The sequence below is a fragment of the Tachyglossus aculeatus genome, chromosome 14 (genome assembly GCF_015852505.1).
Source record: "Tachyglossus aculeatus isolate mTacAcu1 chromosome 14, mTacAcu1.pri, whole genome shotgun sequence".
NCBI lineage: Eukaryota > Metazoa > Chordata > Mammalia > Monotremata > Tachyglossidae > Tachyglossus > Tachyglossus aculeatus.
The window spans coordinates 52,054,128-52,071,491 of record NC_052079.1 but is presented as its reverse complement, the minus strand read 5'-3'; the positions used below and the strand labels follow the sequence as shown (position 1 = coordinate 52,071,491).

Genomic DNA, 17,364 nt, shown 5'->3' with positions numbered 1-17,364 from the left:
TTACTGGTTACTGCTTTTCTTCATCTCTCCATCTTCTTGGTGTTACTTCAGGAGTGATCTGACAGGTTAAAAATATAGTGCTGACATTCAAGTTTAAAAATTAAACTACCAAGGGTCATCAGTAATGTGTTCACCCTCGGTTGAACAGGACAGTACGTGACCAGTCCTTTCCTACACTGTACATCAAAGCTGTCCTTTGGTTTGCAACTACAATTGCTGTTTACAGAGAATGTCAATTATTTGGTTCTTAAGGTCATGCCATTTCTGATGGCTGCACACCAGGTTGGTAGGTTTGCCGCTGTTTCTCCCACTGAAGTTGAATCGTAAATGAAATTCCACAAACGATCCCTCCAATTATAAACTGTATATAAACCTTTTATTCCAGCATTAAATACACAAATTGCTATTAGTAGTAACCTCCTTTTATGCTGTTTTCCTTTCCTCCATTTCAGTGTCTCCTTGAACAAGTTATTAGGTTTCCATATTCAGTTTAAGAAGCCCTGAAGCATGTGATGTTATATTTACACTCCTTTGACCCTCATAGCGTTTAATTATTTCAGATTCCAGCTCCTCTTATGTCTCTTTGATTATGTTTTTGTCTGCCTCAGTTTCAAAACTGTCCCCACTCCTTTCTTTACAAAAAGGCCAACCCTATGTTTTCTGAAAACACCATCTCCGAGTAGAAACCTTCCTGGTATTAACTATTTCAGATTTTAAGCTTGACCTCCATTTCCTCACTTATGGCTCCTTGATTATGTTTTTGTCTGCCTCAGTTTCAAGACTGGCCCCTCCTCCTTTCTTTACAAAAAGGCCAACCCTATGTTTTCTGAAAATACCATCTCCGAGTAGAAACCTTCCTGGTATTAACTATTTCAGATTTTAAGCTTGACCTCCATTTCCTCACTTATGGCTCCTTGATTATGTTTTTGTCTGCCTCAGTTTCAAGACTGTCCCCTCCTCCTTTCTTTACAAAACAGCCAACCCTATTTTTTCTGAAAATACCATCTCCAAGTAGAAACCTTCCTGGTATTAACTATTTCAGATTTTAAGCTTGACCTCCATTTCCTCACTTATGGCTCCTTGATTATGTTTTTGTCTGCCTCAGTTTCAAGACTGCCCCCTCCTCCTTTCTTTACAAAAAGGCCAACCCTATGTTTTCTGAAAATACCATCTCCGAGTAGAAACCTTCCTGGTATTAACTATTTCATATTTTAGGCTTGACCTCCATTTCCTCACTTATGGCTCCTTGATTATGTTTTTGTCTGCCTCAGTTTCAAGACTGCCCCCTCCTCCTTTCTTTACAAAAAGGCCAACCCTATGTTTTCTGAAAATACCATCTCTTGAGTAGAAACCTTCCTGGTAAACAGAGTTTAGACCTTAAAATCAATTTAAAAGAAAGTCCAGTGACTGACTAGACTGGGAAAGACAGGTCAAAGAGTCATTTAGGTTATCTTAACATGCGTGAATAGTGTAGCTCAGACTAGTATTGTTCCCAGTGATGGGAAAGATGGGGGAAGACAAGCTTTGGGTGGGAAGATGAGTCCCATTTTGGTTATGCTAAATTTGAGGTGTCTGCAGGACATCCAGGGAGATGTCCTGAAGGCAGGAGGAAATGTGAGACTGCAGAGAGGTCGGGGGTTGGAGATTTGGGAATCAACTCCATAGAGGTGGTAGTTGAAGCCATGGGAGTGAATGTGTTCTCCAAAGGTGTGGGTGTAGATGGAGAAGAGAAGGGGGACTAGAACTGAGCCTTGAGGGACTCTCACTTTTAGAGGGTAAGAGGCAGGTGGGGAGCAGGAAGAAAGCTGACTCCCCTATTCCCAGTGAGTCTTGGAGAGTGGGATGAGTCTGGAGAGAACAGCTCCTTTCTACCTCCTTTGTCACTGCTATTAATTCATTCTTCGTATTTATTGAGCACTTACTGTGTGCAGAGCACTGTACTAAGCGCTTGGGAAGTACAGGCTGGCAACATATAGTGACGGTCCCTACCCAACATGGGGCTCACAGTCTAGAGGGTGGCCCAAAGTCACACAGCTGACAGTTGGCGGAGCAGGGATTTGAACCCAAGACCTCTGACTCCAAAGCCCGTGCTCTTTCCACCGAGCCACGCTGCTTCTCACTACCTCGGTCCTGGATCCTCCCAACACATTCTTCCCCCCGCCCCCCAAAACCTGCAACTTCCATCAGAATTCAGGCTTCCAATTAACATGAAACTCGGTAATGCTCTGAGGTGGAGAAAAACAGGCATTAAATAAAGTCGGCCTGAGACCAAACTCATTTTCTGCCTCGCTTGTGTAAGATGCTCAAGGGCCTATGGCATCAACTTCACTGAAACACTGTAGATCATGTCATTCATTCGTATTTATTGAGCGCTTAGTACAGTGCTCTTTATTATTTGCTAAGTGCAGAACACTGTACTAAGCACTTGGGCGAGTTCCATACGATAGACTTGGTAGGAGACCCGCTGAAGCTGCAGGTGTGAAGGGGAAAAGCTACAGGCACAGTTGGGCTTCCTTCCATCAGAAAAGCAGTGTGGCTCAGTGGAAAGAGCCCGGGCTTGGGAGTCAGAAGATGTGGGTTCCAATGGTGGCTCTGCCCCTTATCTGCTGTGTGACCTTGGGTAAGTCACTTCACTTCTCTGTGCCTGTTACCTCATCTGTAAAATGGAGATTAAGACTGTGAGCCCCACGTGGGGCAACCTGATCACCTTGTATCTACCTCAGTGCTTAGAACAGTACTTGGCACAGAGTAAACACTTAACAAATACCATTATTATTATTATTCTGTGCCTCAGTTCCCTCATCTGTAAAATGGGGATGAAGACTGTGAGCCCCACTTGGGACAACTTGATTACCTTGTACCTACTCCAGTGCTTAGAACAGTGCTTGGCACAGAGTAGGCGCTTATATACCATCATTATAATTCTCTGTGCCTCAGTTCCCTCATCTGTAAAATGGGGATGAAGACTGTGAGCCCCACTTGGGACAACTTGATTACCTTGTATCTACCCCAGCGCTTAGAATAGTGCTTGGCACAGAGTAAGCGCTTATATACCATCATTATAATTCTCTGTGCCTGTTCCCTCATCTGTAAAATGGGGATTATGACTGCGCCCCATGATGGACAACCTGATTACCTTGTATCTACCCCAGTGCTTAAGACAGTGCTTGGCACATAGTAAGTGCTTAACAAATACCAACATTATTATTCTCTGTGCCTCAGTTCCCTCATCTGTAAAATGGGGATGAAGACTGAGCCCCACGAGGGACAACCTGATCACCTTGTATCCCCCCAGTGCTTAAGACAGTGCTTGGCACATAGTAAGTGCTTAACAAATACCAAGCTCTGCCAATTGTCAGCTGTGTGACTTTGGGCAAGTCACTTCACTTCTCTGGGCCTCAGTTCCCTCATCTGGAAAATGGGGATGGAGACTGAGCCCCATGAGGGACAACCTGATCACCTTGTATCCCCCCAGTGCTTAAGACGGTGCTTAGCACGTAGTAAGCGCTTAACAAATACCAAGCTCTGCCACTTGTCAGCTGTGTGACTTTGGGTAAGTCATTTCTCTGTGCCTCTGTTACCTCATCTGTAAAATTCATTCGTATTTATTGAGCGCTTACTGTGTGCAGAGCACTGTACTAAGCGCTTGGGAAGTACAAGTTACCAACATAAAGAGACGGTCCCTACCCAACAGTGGGCTCACAGTCTAGAAGGGGGAGACAACAAAACATATTAACAAAATAAAATAAATAGAATAAATATGTACAAATAAAATAGAGTAAAATGGTGATGAAGACTTGTGTGAGGCCCCCGTGGGACAACCTGATCACCTTGTATCCCCCCAGAACAGTGCTTTGCATATAGTAAAAGTTTAGTAAATGCCATCAATCAATCAATTGTATTTATTGAGCGCTTACTGTGTGCAGAGCACTGTACTAAGCGCTTGGGAAGTACAAGTTGGCAACATAAAGAGACGGTCCCTACCCAGCAGCGGGCTCGCAGTCTAGAAGGGGGAGACAGACAACAAAACATATTAACAAAATAAAATAAATAGAATAAATATGTACAAATAGAGTAAAATGGTGATGAAGACTTGTGAGCCCCCCGTGGGACAACCTGATCACCTTGTATCCCCCCAGAACAGTGCTTTGCATATAGTAAAAGTTTAATAAATGCAATCAATCGTATTTATTGAGCGCTTACTGTGTGCAGAGCACTGTACTAAGCACTTGGGAAGTACAAGTTGGCAACATATAGAGACGGTCCCCAGTGGGCTCACAGTCTAGAAGGGGGAGACAGAGAACAAACCAAAACATATTAACAAAATAAAAATAATAGAATAGATATGTAAAAGTAAAATAATTATCATTATTATTATTATCCACCTCTGGAGGGCTTCGAGGGGAAAGCAGGCCCGCGAACGGCCACCGCGCGCGCGCCTCCAGCCCTCGCCCTCTAGGGGGCGTTAGAGAGGGAGACAAAGGCGCCTTCTGATTGGCTGCCGTCCGCACGAGCCACGCCCACCGCGCCCCTTCCTGGGAGAGCGGGCGGGCGGGCAAAAGGGATGGCGTGGCTGATTTGACGTGCGCGCCTGACGTGACGTGCGTGCTGGCGTGACGTCCGGCGCCGCGTGACCCGGATGTGGCTGGCCAATCGGCGGGCGGGAGTTCAGGCCTGTGGCCCGCAGCGGCCCGTCAGTCAGGCCAGTCAGGCCACTCAGTCAGGCAGGCCAGTCAGTCAGTCAGGCCAGTCAGTCAGTCAGGCCAGGCAGTCAGTCAGGCCAGTCAGTCAAGGCAGGCAGTCAGTCAAGGCAGTCAGTCGGTCAGGCCAGGCAGTCAGTCAGTCAGTCAAGGCAGTCAGTCAGGCCAGGCAGTAAGTCAGGCCAGTCAGTCAGTTAGACCGGTCAGTCAGTCAGTCAGTCAGGCCAGTCAGTCAGTCAGGCCAGTCAGTCAAGGCAGGCAGTCAGTCAGGCCAGTCAGTCAGTCAGGCCAGGCAGTCAGTCCAGTCAGTCAGTCAGTCAAGGCAGTCAGTCAGTTAGGCCAGTCAGTCAGTTAGGCCAGTCAGTCAGGTCAGTCAGTCAGGCCAGTCAGTCAAGGCAGGCAGTCAGGCCAGGCAGTCAGTCAGGCCAGTCAGTCAAGGCAGGCAGTCAGTCAAGGCAGTCAGGCAGTCAGTCCAGTCAGTCAAGGCAGTCAGTCAGTCAGGCCAGGCAGTCAGTTAGGCCAGTCAGTCAGTTAGGCCAGTCAGTCAGGTCAGTCAGGCCAGTCAGTCAGTCAGTCCAGGCTGTCAGTCCAGGCTGTCAGCCCAGTCAGTCAGTTAGTCCATTCAGTTCAGTCAGTCAGCCCAGTCAGTCAGTCAGTCCAGTCAGTCCTGTCAGTCAGTCAGTCGGGGCCATGGCCGCCGTCCTGTCCTACGAGAGCCTGGTCCACGCCGTGGCCGGCGCTGTGGTGAGGAAGAGGGAACCGACGCGGTGGGGCGGGAAGAGGCGGAGTTATTTAACTTGTACATAGTCACTATTCTATTTATTTTATTTTGTTAATATATTTTGTTTGGTTGTCTGTCTCCTCCCCATCTCCTCTCCCTCCCCATCCCCCCCCGCCTTACCTCCTTCCCCTCCCCACAGCACCTGTATATATGTTTGTACAGATTTATTACACTATTTTACTTGTACATATTTACTATTCTATTTATTTTATTTTGTTAATATATTTTGTTTGGTTGTCTGTCTCCTCCCCATCTCCTCTCCCTCCCCATCCCCTCCGCCTTACCTCCTTCCCCTCCCCACAGCACCTGTATATATGTTTGTACAGATTTATTACCCTATTTTACTTGTACATATTTACTATTCTATTTATTTTATTTCGTTAACATATTTTGTTTGGTTGTCTGTCTCCTCCCCATCTCCTCTCCCTCCCCATCACCCCCGCCTTACCTCCTTCCCCTCCCCACAGCACCTGTATATATGTTTGTACAGATTTATTACTCTATTTATTTTACTTGTACATATTTACTATTCTATTTATTTTATCTCGTTAATATATTTTTTGTTGTCTGTCTCCTCCTCCTCCCCATCTCCTCTCCCTCTCCATCCCCCCCGCCTTACCTCCTTCCCATCCCCACAGCACCTGTATATGTTTGTACAGATTTATTACTCTATTTTACTTGTACATATTTACTATTCTATTTATTTTATTTCGTTAATATATTTTGTTTTGTTGTCTGTCTCCTCCTCCCCATCTCCTCTCCCTCCCCATGCCCCCCGCCTTACCTCCTTCCCCTCCCCACAGCACCTGTATATATGTTTGTACAGATTTATTACTCTATTTTACTTGTACATATTTACTATTCTGTTTATTTTATTTTGTTAATATATTTTGTTTTGTTGTCTCTCCTCCCCCTCCCCATCCCCTCGGCCCCACCTCTTTCCCCTCCCCACAGCACCTGTATGTATGTTTGTACAGATTTATTACTCTGTTCATTTTACTTGTACATATTTGCTATTCTATTTATTTTATTTCGTTAATATAGTTTGTTTTGTTGTATGTCTTCTCCCTCTCCCCATCTCCTCCCCCTTCCCATCCCCCCCGCCTTACCTCCTTCCCCTCCCCACAGCACCTGTATATATGTTTGTACAGATTTATTACTGTATTTATTTTACTTGTACATATTTACAATTCTATTTTATCTTGTTAATATATTTTATTTTGTTCATTCATTCATCCAATCGTATTTATTGAGCGCTTACTGTGTGCAGAGCACTGTACTAAGCGCTTGGGAAGTACAAGTTGGGAACATATTGTCTGTCTGCTCCCCCTCCCCCATCTCCTCCCCCACCCCATCCCTACCCACAAAGAACTTACACTCTAGTGGGAGAGACAAACATAAAAGATCTATGAAGAGGGTAATCAGAACAAATAATTGTACTTCTATGCCCAAGAGAGGGCTTTGAATGCAGAGAGAGCTACGGTCTGTCACATTAGGGTGGGGAGGGATTTCTGGACTGATGGAAGTAGGAGCAAAAACATGGAATCAGGAGGGTTGAGAGCGAGTTGGTTAGGTGAGTTTGGGTGGAATAAAGCCAGCTGCGGAGCTAAGGGTAAGGAGGCCTGATGAGGAGGGTTGGTGGAGAGCCTTGAAGCAGATTCTGCAAATCAATCAATCAATCGTATTTATTGAGCGCTTACTGTGTGCAGAGCACTGTACTAAGCGCTTGGGAAGTACAAGTTGGCAACATATAGAGACAGTCCCTACCCAACAGTGGGCTCACAGTCTAGAAGGGGGAGACAGAGAACAAAACCAAACATACTAATAAAATAAATAGAATAGATATGTACAAGTAAAATAAATAGAGTAATAAATACGTACAAACATAAATACAGGTGCTGTGGGGAAGGGAAAGAGGTAAGATGGGGGGATGGAGGGGGGGTGAGGGGGAGAGGAAGGAAGGGGCTCAGTCTGGGAAGGCCTCCTGGAGGAGGTCTGAAAAGTACCTTTCCCCCTCCCTCACCTCCGTACTCTCCTACACAGTTTGTTCCACTAATACCAAAGTACTCACTGTACCTAGATTTTGTCTATTTCGCCACCGACCTCTCGCCCACATCCTGCCTTTGGCCTGGAACTCCCACCCTTTTCATATCCGACAGACGATTACTCTCCCTACCTTCAAACCTCAGTGAAGGCATATCTTCTCCAAGAGGCTTTCCCTAAGCTCTCATTTCCTCTTTTCCCGTTCCCTTCTGCTTCACCCTGACTTGTTCCCTTTATTCACCACCTCTGTCCCCAGCCCCACAGCACTTACATATATAATGATGGCATTTATTAAGCGCTTACTATGTGCAAAGCACTGTTCTAAGCGCGGGGAAGGATGCAAGGTGATCAGATTGTCCCACAGGGGGCTTACAGTCTTAATCCCCATTTTACAGATGAGGGAAGTGAGGCACAGAGAAGTTAAGTGACTTGCCCAAAGTCACACAGCTGACAATTGGCAGAGCTGGGATTCGAACCCATGACCTCTGACTCCAAAGCCCGTGCTCTTTTCGCTGAGCCATGCTGCTTCTCTGTATATATCTGTAATTTATTTATAGTGATTTCTGTCTCCCCTCCTTGACTGTAAGCTTGTTATGAGCAGGGAACGTTTCTGATATATTGTTGTTTGTACTCTCCCAAGCATTTAGTACAGTGCCCTGCACACAGTAAGCACTCAAAAAATGCTGTTGATTGGTGTGGAGGGATATTGCAGGTGTAGTGGTTGGCAAAGTAGTCATATTTTTTGAGCATTTAATGAGTGTCCTGCACTGTACTAAGCTCTTAGGAGATTCAGTGGAAACACAGGACTTGTTCCCTGCAGAGTCAGAGGAACTAATTATTTTTATAATAGTCATGTATTTTGTTAAGCGCTTAATCTGGCCAAGCACTGGAGTAGATACAAAATAATCAGGTCCCACGTGGAGCTCCCAGCCTAATTAGAAAGGAGAACAGGTATTAAATCCCCATTTTGCAGATGAGGGAACTGAGGCACAGAGAAATTAAGTGACTTGCCCAAGATCACACAGCAGACAAGTGGCAGAGTCAGAATTAGAACCCAGGTATACACTGAGTCTTCAGTGACCTTTAAGATTAGTCTACTATAAGGGATCCAAGACAAAGTGGAATCTTGATTTAATTCTCTAAACCTCAAAAGCTCCTTTATTAGAAATCTCCATTTTCTTTTTAAGTTTACATTTTCCATATAACCATTTTGGTAACAGGATGAGTGCAATTGCACTTTTCTGTGGGGCCCATTTTTTCTTAACAGAGATTCCCTAGGCTCTCTCTGTGGAGGTTTAGACCCCAAATCCAGTTCATTTCCATTTCGAGCCCACTGTTGGGTAGGGACTGTCTCTATGTGCTGCCAATTTGTACTTCCCAAGCGCTTAGTACAGTGCTCTGCACATAGTAAGCGCTCAATAAATACGATTGATTGATTGATTGATTGATTGATTTCCTTTTTACTGTGCTGGCCAGTCTGAACAGTAGGCTTTTTAGGTCTCTGATGTCCCAATAGGAGTGACACACCCAGGGATAAAACAAAACTCCCTTTCTTCTTAGCATGTGCAAACTAGAATGTGCTTGTAAGACAGACCCGGAATATAAGTTTGGGAAACTATTCCTCTTCAACTAAGCCAATTTTGAACAGCTTATTTCTGAGACATTGACCCCGGCACAATTTAAAAAAAAAAAACGAAACTTCTAATGTGACTGTAATTTTGGTTCAGTCTTCTTCCTGCTCTTTAGCTCACTGCCACTGGGATTCAGCTGCCCTTTATGATTGCCGACCAGCCTTCCCATCAACACTTAAAAAAAAATAAAACTAAGCCCTTACACAAATACATCTCAGCATCAGTTCAGTCCAGAAGCCTAAATAAAAGCACCCAGCTCCCTTTATTCATTCAGTCGTATTTATTGAGCGCTTACTGTGTGCAGAGCACTGTACTAAGCGCTTGGGAGTACAAGTTACACAGGCATTTCAGTCCTGAATATTACCTTCAACAACCCTCCCCGCATCTCTCAGGGGCCCATTTTAAACCCTCAGAGCCGGAACAAAATAACCTGTTGCTGGCACATGGGCTCTGATCGCTTTCCTGGAATTAAGTTTTAAACCAGTCTCTCTCTGACATTTATTGAGATCTTAGTGAGTGTTCAGGACTGTACTAGGTGCTATAGAGTGGAGGAGCATCAGGAGCAATTGGGTAGGTGGGAGGTGGTATAGCTGTGAAGGAGGCAGAGCTTACCATCAAGTTTAAAGAAGACAATTCAATCAATCAATCGTATTTATTGAGCGCTTAAAGAAAACCACGCAGCAGATAAACAGCCGCAGAGATTTAATAACTGTATTTACTATTTGGCTGCAAAACTAATAATAGTTTAAATGTAGTGAATTCATCTGATAGGTCTATTTATTTTATTTTGTTAGTATGTTTGGTTTTGTTCTCTGTCTCCCCCTTTTAGACTGTGAGCCCACTGTTGGGTAGGGACTGTCTCTATATGTTGCCAATTTGTACTTCCCAAGTGCTTAGTACAGTGCTCTGCACATAGTAAGCGCTCAATAAATACGATTGATGTTGTTGTTGATAGGTCGGATTGTTAATGAAAATTTTAAGCACTCTGTAGGGTGCCATCATCATCATCATCATCATCATTATTATTATTATCATTATTATTATTATTATTATTATTATTGTTACACAATGTTCTGAGCACTGGAATCATTACAACAAAATCAGATTGGAATTGGACACAGTCCGAGGCCTACACAGGGCTCACAAGTCTGAAAGAGAGAGAGAACAGGAGTCGTATTCCCATTTCACAAATAAGGAAACTGAGGTACACAGATGTTAGGTGACTTGGTCAAGTTCTCACAATTGGTAAACGGTGGAGTCAGGATGAGATTCCAGGTCTTGTGACTCCCAATCCCGGGTTCTTTCCACTAGGCCACACCACTTCATCAACCTTCTCAGAAAATATAGGTTTTTTGGTGTGAACAGAAGTGTCACTTGTGAGATTAATTGTACAATCTGTGCCTTTCCCAAAGGGTGTCCCTTTCTTTGATCAGAGGGTTTTCCTTCTGGAAAAAGATGTTTGAGATTCTTATGCTGTGTTCAGCCGCAGAACCCGTGCTCAGAGTGTTAGAATTCCTGGGTAAGTGCTCTGCACACAGTAAGTGCTCAATAAATCATCAATTGTATTTATTGAGCACTCACCATGTGCAGAGCACTGTACTAAGTGCTTGGGAAGTACAAATTGGCAACATATAGAGACAGTCCCTACCCAACAGTGGGCTCACAGTCTAAAAGGGGGAGACAGAGAACAAAACCAAACATACTAACAAAATAAAATAAATAGAATAGATATGTACAAATAAAATAAATAGAATAAAAAATATGTACAAACATATATCCATATATACAGGTGCTGTGGGGAAGGGAAGGAGGTAAGATGGGATGGAGAGGGGGACGAGGGGGAGAGGAAGGAAGGAAGGAAGGAATAAATATGATTGAATGAATGAAGAATGGGTGTATTTTTATAGTTTTTACTAGAATATGTGTGGTATAGATTGCTGTCAGATAATGTGCTTTTATACCTTACTAGCAGCTGTGTGGTCTCTGCCAATGTGAGAAAGGTGGCTTCCACCTCCTGGCAAGTCTGCCCTGGCTGGTCCTCCTCTGACCCTAATCCCACCCCCTCCACCTTGCCTTTCCTACTGTCCCTTGGGTGGGGGACTCCCAGGGAGGGATCAATCAATCAATCGTATTTATTGAGCGCTTACTGTGTGCAGAGCACTGTACTAAGCGCTTGGGAAGTCCAAGTTGGCAACATAAAGAGACAGTCCCTACCCAACAGTGGGATCACAGCCTAGAAGACTAGGGATGTTGGTGGCAGTGGCAATAAATTCCCTTGAGAAGCGTGAAAAGCAGCATTGCCCAGTGAATAGAGCACAAGCCTCGGGGTCAGAAGGTCCTGACTTCTATACCTGGCTCTTCCACTCGTCTGCTCTGCGACCTTGGCCAAGTCACTTCGCTTCTCTGTGCCTCAGTTAACTCATCTGTAAAATGGGGATTAAGACTTGTGAACCCCACGTGGGAGAGGGACTGGGTCCAACCCGATTAGCTCGTACGTATTCCAGCACTGAGTACAGTGCCTGGCACATAGTCAGCACTTAAGCACACAGTAAGCGCTCCATAAATACGATTGAATGAGATACCTTTAAAAAAAATGAGTGGCAGCAGCAGCTCAGGGGGCCAGTCCTCAGCTGCACCCCACATTTGACCTCAGGATCCTCTCCTCTGGGGCCCCAGATGGGGTGCATTGCTTCGGGAGCCGCGGTGCAGTCTGGATTGCTTAGTACAGTGCTCTGCACACAGTAAGCGCTCAATAAATACGATTGATTGATTGATTGATTGGATTGGCTGGTTGACTCTGGGAGAACACACTGGTCTTGGGCTAGGGCTTGGAGCCAGCCACCTTGATGGCAGCGTGTCTTATTTTTCCTATGTGCATATAATGTTTACCATCTAAATGCGTACATTTATGGGAACAGATAATAATCTGGAAAAACCCAAGACATGCATTTTAACCAGTGCTCGTGTTTAGCCTGTGGGGTTTTTTTTGTTTTGTTTTTTTTCGGAGGGGTCTTTTAGCTTTAGCGGGCACAAGACTAGCGTGGATAATCTGGACACTTTGAAGCAATAATGCAGCAGTCACTATCAGAATTCAGCAACTGTTCTGATGCATTTGTTTTTTAAAGCAGGCATAATGTGTTCCAATCAATCAGTTAATCAGTGATATTTATGTTCACTGATCCTTATTGGAAAGGGGGTTTTGAGCAAGCGTTATGAAGGAAGAGAGATCTCACAACAAGCTTCTTTTTAGGTTAGGAGTTTCTTACGTTTCTTTTATTCTCTTCTTTTTTGTCCTTACTCTGTTTCCTGTCTTGAGCGCTTTGCACATAGTAAGCGCTTAGCAAATACCAACATATTATATTATTACAGTACTTGGCACATAGTAAGCATTTAACAAACACCATGAAAGAATGCCGCAATTATTATTCCCCCTTCTAGACTGTGAGCCCGTTGTTGGGGAAGGACCATCTCTATATGTTGCCAACTAGTACTTCTCAAGCGCTTACTACAGTGCTCTGCACACAGTAAGCACTCAATAAATACGATTGAATGAATGAATATTCGTAGGCTGCTTTTGCATAGATATGTTGGGTAGTCTGCGCGACTGAGGCCCGGAAATACTTGTTTTTAGGAGCTACATAGGAAAACACAACAGGCTGGATTTGTTTTTCTTTCTTTTTGGTGGCCTTATATATTTTTCATCTGCAAAGTTGTTTTACCCCTCAAGCAGAAAACATCAGTGTGCGGTAAATACTGTGTCAGGTGGGCTCCAATGTTAATTACCTAAAACCTTTATCTGTGATTGCGAACTTGCTGAAGCACAGCAATCGATCAGTGGTATTTATCGAGCGCTTACTGTTTGCATAGTACTGTGCAGCACTTGGGAGAAAGCAGTTCAACAGAATTGGTAGGTACATTCCCTGCCCACAGGGAGTTTACAGAAGGAGAGGACAATTTGATCCATATATAAGTGCTGCTTGTCTTGGTGTTCGGTTGGAGCACCTCTGAGCTGTGTGGGACGTTCACGGAAATAACTTCCTTGAAGTTCTCGCTCACCTCAGAGTGAATGTTTTGTCAAGCCGTTGAAGCTTTAGTGGGTATATGGGGCAGGGGGCTTTTTTGACATTTTTGTGGAGGGTTACGGTGTGGTCTGTATTTTGGGAAAGTGGATTCTTGTGCATAAATAGAACTAGAGGGGCCTGCTCCCCTTTGTAAAATAAAAAATAGATTTTATGGAACAAGTTGACTTTTTAATGTTCCTTCCAGTGGCGTGGCTCTATATACTAAGGCTGCAATTGCAGCGCTGGTAGTCTGCTCAGTTATGCTCAACATCCGTGAGCCCATTGTTGGGTAGGGACCGTCTCTGTATGTTACCAACTTGTACTTCCCAAGCACTTAGTACAGTGCTGCGTACACAGTAAGCGCTCAATCAATAACGATTGAATGAATGAATCTGACTTGAGACCAGTGTACATGGAAATGACTGGATTTCTTTTTTATAAATGCTTCTCTCCACAGCTGAAGTTTAACTGACGCTAGTCATCTCATCCTAAAAGGTGCCTAGAGAGCCGCTGGAGGAATGGTTTACGGGGAAGCAAGTCTTGACCCGTCTTTAATAAGGAACTCCTGTTTGAGGGAAGCTCCACTCTTGGTTTACGTGACCAGGTAATAACTGAATGTTCTCTTAACTCTTGCAGGGAAGTGTGACCGCAATGACGGTGTTTTTTCCTTTGGATACAGCAAGACTTCGACTCCAAGGTAAGAATTGTATTCTTTTGTGGCTCTTATGCTCTTGATCTCTGGGGAGTCTGTCAGTTTGCTTGTTGGGCCAATAAGTGGCCCTTGGTAAATTCCCGAAACTCTCTCAGCTTAAGACAAGGCGAAGGCCTTCTCACGTGAGTGGATGAAGGTGTGGGGTCTGGGACAGTGGAAAAGGACAAGGAAGAGGAGAGAAGCAACGTGGAAAGGACATGGGCTTGGGAATCAGTTGTGCTGAGTTCTAATCCTGTCTCTCCTATGTGTCCTCGGGCAAGTCACTTAACTTCTCTGTGCCTCAGTTACCTTGTCTGTAAAATGGGGATTAAATTCTTCTCCCTCTTAGACCGTGGGCCCTGTGTGGTTCAGGGACTGTGTCCAACATGATAAGCGCGTATCTACCCAAGCGCTTAGAGCAGTGCATGACATAAAGTGAGCGTTTAACAGATACCATGGAAAAGGTAGGGGAGAGTGCAGGAATCTTGGTGAGGATGGCAGGAGTCATGGCTTTACCTCAAGACAGATTGGCAGGAACAGCAGCATGGGTGGGTGGAGAGACAGGGGTTGGGTAATGTTTTAGAGCACCTCTTCCCTGGCCCCCTCAAACAAGTCTTCCTTCCAGAGCCCCCCAGCTGTCTATCTCCAGCTGCGATATTACTGTTTAAGTGACCGGCATCCATTCCACATTAATAATAATATAATAATTATAATAATAATATAATATAATAATTGAGAGAGGATAGTAGAGCAAGTAGAGATGAACCCTGCCCTCAATGTTAGCCATTGATTCCATTTCTTAATTAGAAGGCGTCAGTTGTTTCTAAGTTAGAGGGAAGTAGATTATGGTTGTATTAATTTCATGTTGCTGGTCTTGCCAATGCAAAAGGAACAAAACTGACAGAGTCTTCCCAGGGGGAAAGCCCTCCTCAGAGCAAAAGGAGAAACAGAGAAAGAAAATTACAAAGCAAAATTCGTTCATAGAATTGTCTAATCCTCTCATATAAATGTAACCGCCTCAGGTGGCTCTGAAATGGCACCCTGTCCTTTTGCAGTCCCTCTGATTTTCTTCACTGAGTGTTCCCAACTAGACACCCTAAAAGCTGGTAGTCCACTTGGGTTGTGGTTGGACTAATAAGAAGGCCTCAGTGAGACTACTGAATTTATTTTTTGGTGGTTAGCTCCAACTTTAATTCCAAGGTTTGTAATGCTCTCAAGTGGTTTTTAAAGAATGGGGCAGGAAAAGGCAGAGAAATTAGGGATGCTAGAAGGGTTTCTTCCTATGGGAAAGGCTGGCAAGCACAGAATTCCTCATCGTTGAGCTATTAAATGACCTACCTCCTATTACTAGGTGATACTTAGAGAAGCAGCATGGTCTAGTGGAAAGAGCACAGCCTGGGAGTGAGAAGACTTGAATCCTAATTGCAAGTCCACCAAATTGATTTCTGGGTAACTTTGGGCAACTCACTTAATTTCCCTGTGCCTCAGTTTCCTCATCTTGTACAGTGGGGATTCAGTACCTTTTCTCCCTCCTCCTTAGACTACGAGCCCCTTGTGAGACAGGGACTGTGCCTGACCTGATGAACTGGTATTTACCCCAGCGCTTAGAACAGCGCTTGACACATAGTAAATGCTGAACAATGTAATAGTGATAATAATAATGCACCTTGTAAGCATTGACATTCTCAGTTGTTAAACTGGTTGATGTTCTTCAAGACTGAGTGTGAGGACTTGGGTACTAATCTCAACTGCCGTGTGATCTAGGGCATGTCACGTAACTTCTCTGGACTTCAGTTCCCTCATCTGTAAAATGGAGATTTGATGTCCGTTCTGCCTCCTGGGGCGTAAACAGTCATCGGAGGAAATTCCGTGAGCTGAGTTCCCGACTCGTTGCGCTCTTGAGCATCAGGGCCCAGGAAGAGGGCTTAGTACATTATCTCAAATCCCGTCTTCATTGGCACATTAGAGTGGAAGCTCCGTGTAGGCAGGGAACGTGTCTTGGACTGCAGTTTTACTTTCCCAAAATGCCCAGTACAGTGCGTTGTACCCGGTGGGCGCTCAATAAATACTCCTCCTCCTCCTACTTAGGCTGCGGGACAGGGACTGTATCCAATATCTTTTATCTACCCCAGCACATAGTTCAGTGTTTGGCACATAGGAAATGCTTAACAAATGCAATTATCACTTATTATTTCTGAGTCTGCTATTATAACTCATAAATAATTTGGGGAATCAATCAGTAGTATTATTGCGAGCCTATTATGTGCAGGGCACTGTACTAAGTGCTTGAGAGAGGATAGTAGAGCAAGTAGAGATGAACCCTGCCCTCAAGAAGCTTACCGTCTAACAATAATAATGGTATTTAAGTGTTTACTATGTTCCAGGCACTGTACTAAGCAAGAGGGTGGAGACAAGGAAACTGGATTGGACACAATCCCTGTCCCACATAGGGCTCACAGTCACAATCCCCATTTTACAGATGAGGCGACTGAGGCACAGAGAAGTGAAGTGACACAGTTACACAACAGACACGTGGCGGTGCCAGGATTAGAACCCGTGACCTTTTTACTCCCAGGCCCTTCCTCTATCCATTACGCCATGTTGCTTCTCTAGCAGGGGAGACAGGTACTAAATTTTACAGCTAGGAGGAAAGAAAAAAGAGGGTTCTGTACATGAATGAGAACTTTAATGATGGATGTAAGGTATTTGCAAAAATGGGAGGTTGTGAGTTTACAAGTGCTCAGAAAGTGCTGAGGTGGCAGTTGGGGAAGCTGCAACCTCAGAAGGGGAGAAGCGGGGTGGTCTACTGAAAAGACCTCAGTGGGAGGACCTGGGTTTTAATCCTAGCTCTGCCACGTACCTGTTGTGTGACCTCGGGCAAGTCACTTAACTCCTCAGTGCCTCAGTTACCTCATTTGCAAAATGGGGGTTCAGTACATGTCCTCTCTCCTTTTTAGACCGTGAGCCCAGTGTGGGACCCAGTTATCTCTTACGTACCCCAGTGCTTAGTACAGTGATTTGACACTTAAAAAATACTACAGTTATTATTAGGAGAAAGTAACCGGGGAAAACCTCCTGGAGATGTCATTTCAGTAAGACTTTGAAGATGGGGAGATTTGTAAGATTGGAAGAGGAAGGTAGCTCCAGGCCAGGGGAAGGATGTGGGCTGGAGAGGCAAGAATTAGGCCTAGTGAGTGGGCTAGCTCGAGAGGAGCCAAGAATGCCAACTCGGAGAAGAGGGTGAAAGAATAGGAAGCAGAAAGTTGATTGAGTGATGTCAAGCCAATGGGTTATGAATTTTGACTATGGAGAAAGAAAAGAAACATGCGGAGAGCTATGTGCAGAACAGCGTTTTAGATGAAGCAACCAGGCAGCAGAATGGAGTGGGGGAACTCGGGGCAGGGAGATCAGCAAGGAAGCTGATTCATTCATTTGTTCAATTGTATCTATTGAGCGC

At 44.6% G+C, this 17,364-nt stretch overlaps 1 protein-coding gene across 2 annotated transcripts in view; it reads left to right on the top strand.

The window, feature by feature from the left end:
- The first annotated feature begins 5,313 nt into the window (after positions 1–5,313).
- Positions 5,314–17,364, top strand: part of SLC25A17 (solute carrier family 25 member 17) — a 30,876-nt gene continuing 18,825 nt past the window's right edge. For both annotated transcript variants that reach the window (XM_038756772.1, XM_038756773.1), the window contains exons 1-2: positions 5,314–5,444; positions 13,853–13,913. In XM_038756772.1, coding sequence (XP_038612700.1) covers positions 5,391–5,444; positions 13,853–13,913 — 115 coding nt within the window. In that variant the 5' untranslated portion in view covers positions 5,314–5,390. The remainder of the gene's footprint in view (positions 5,445–13,852; positions 13,914–17,364) is intronic.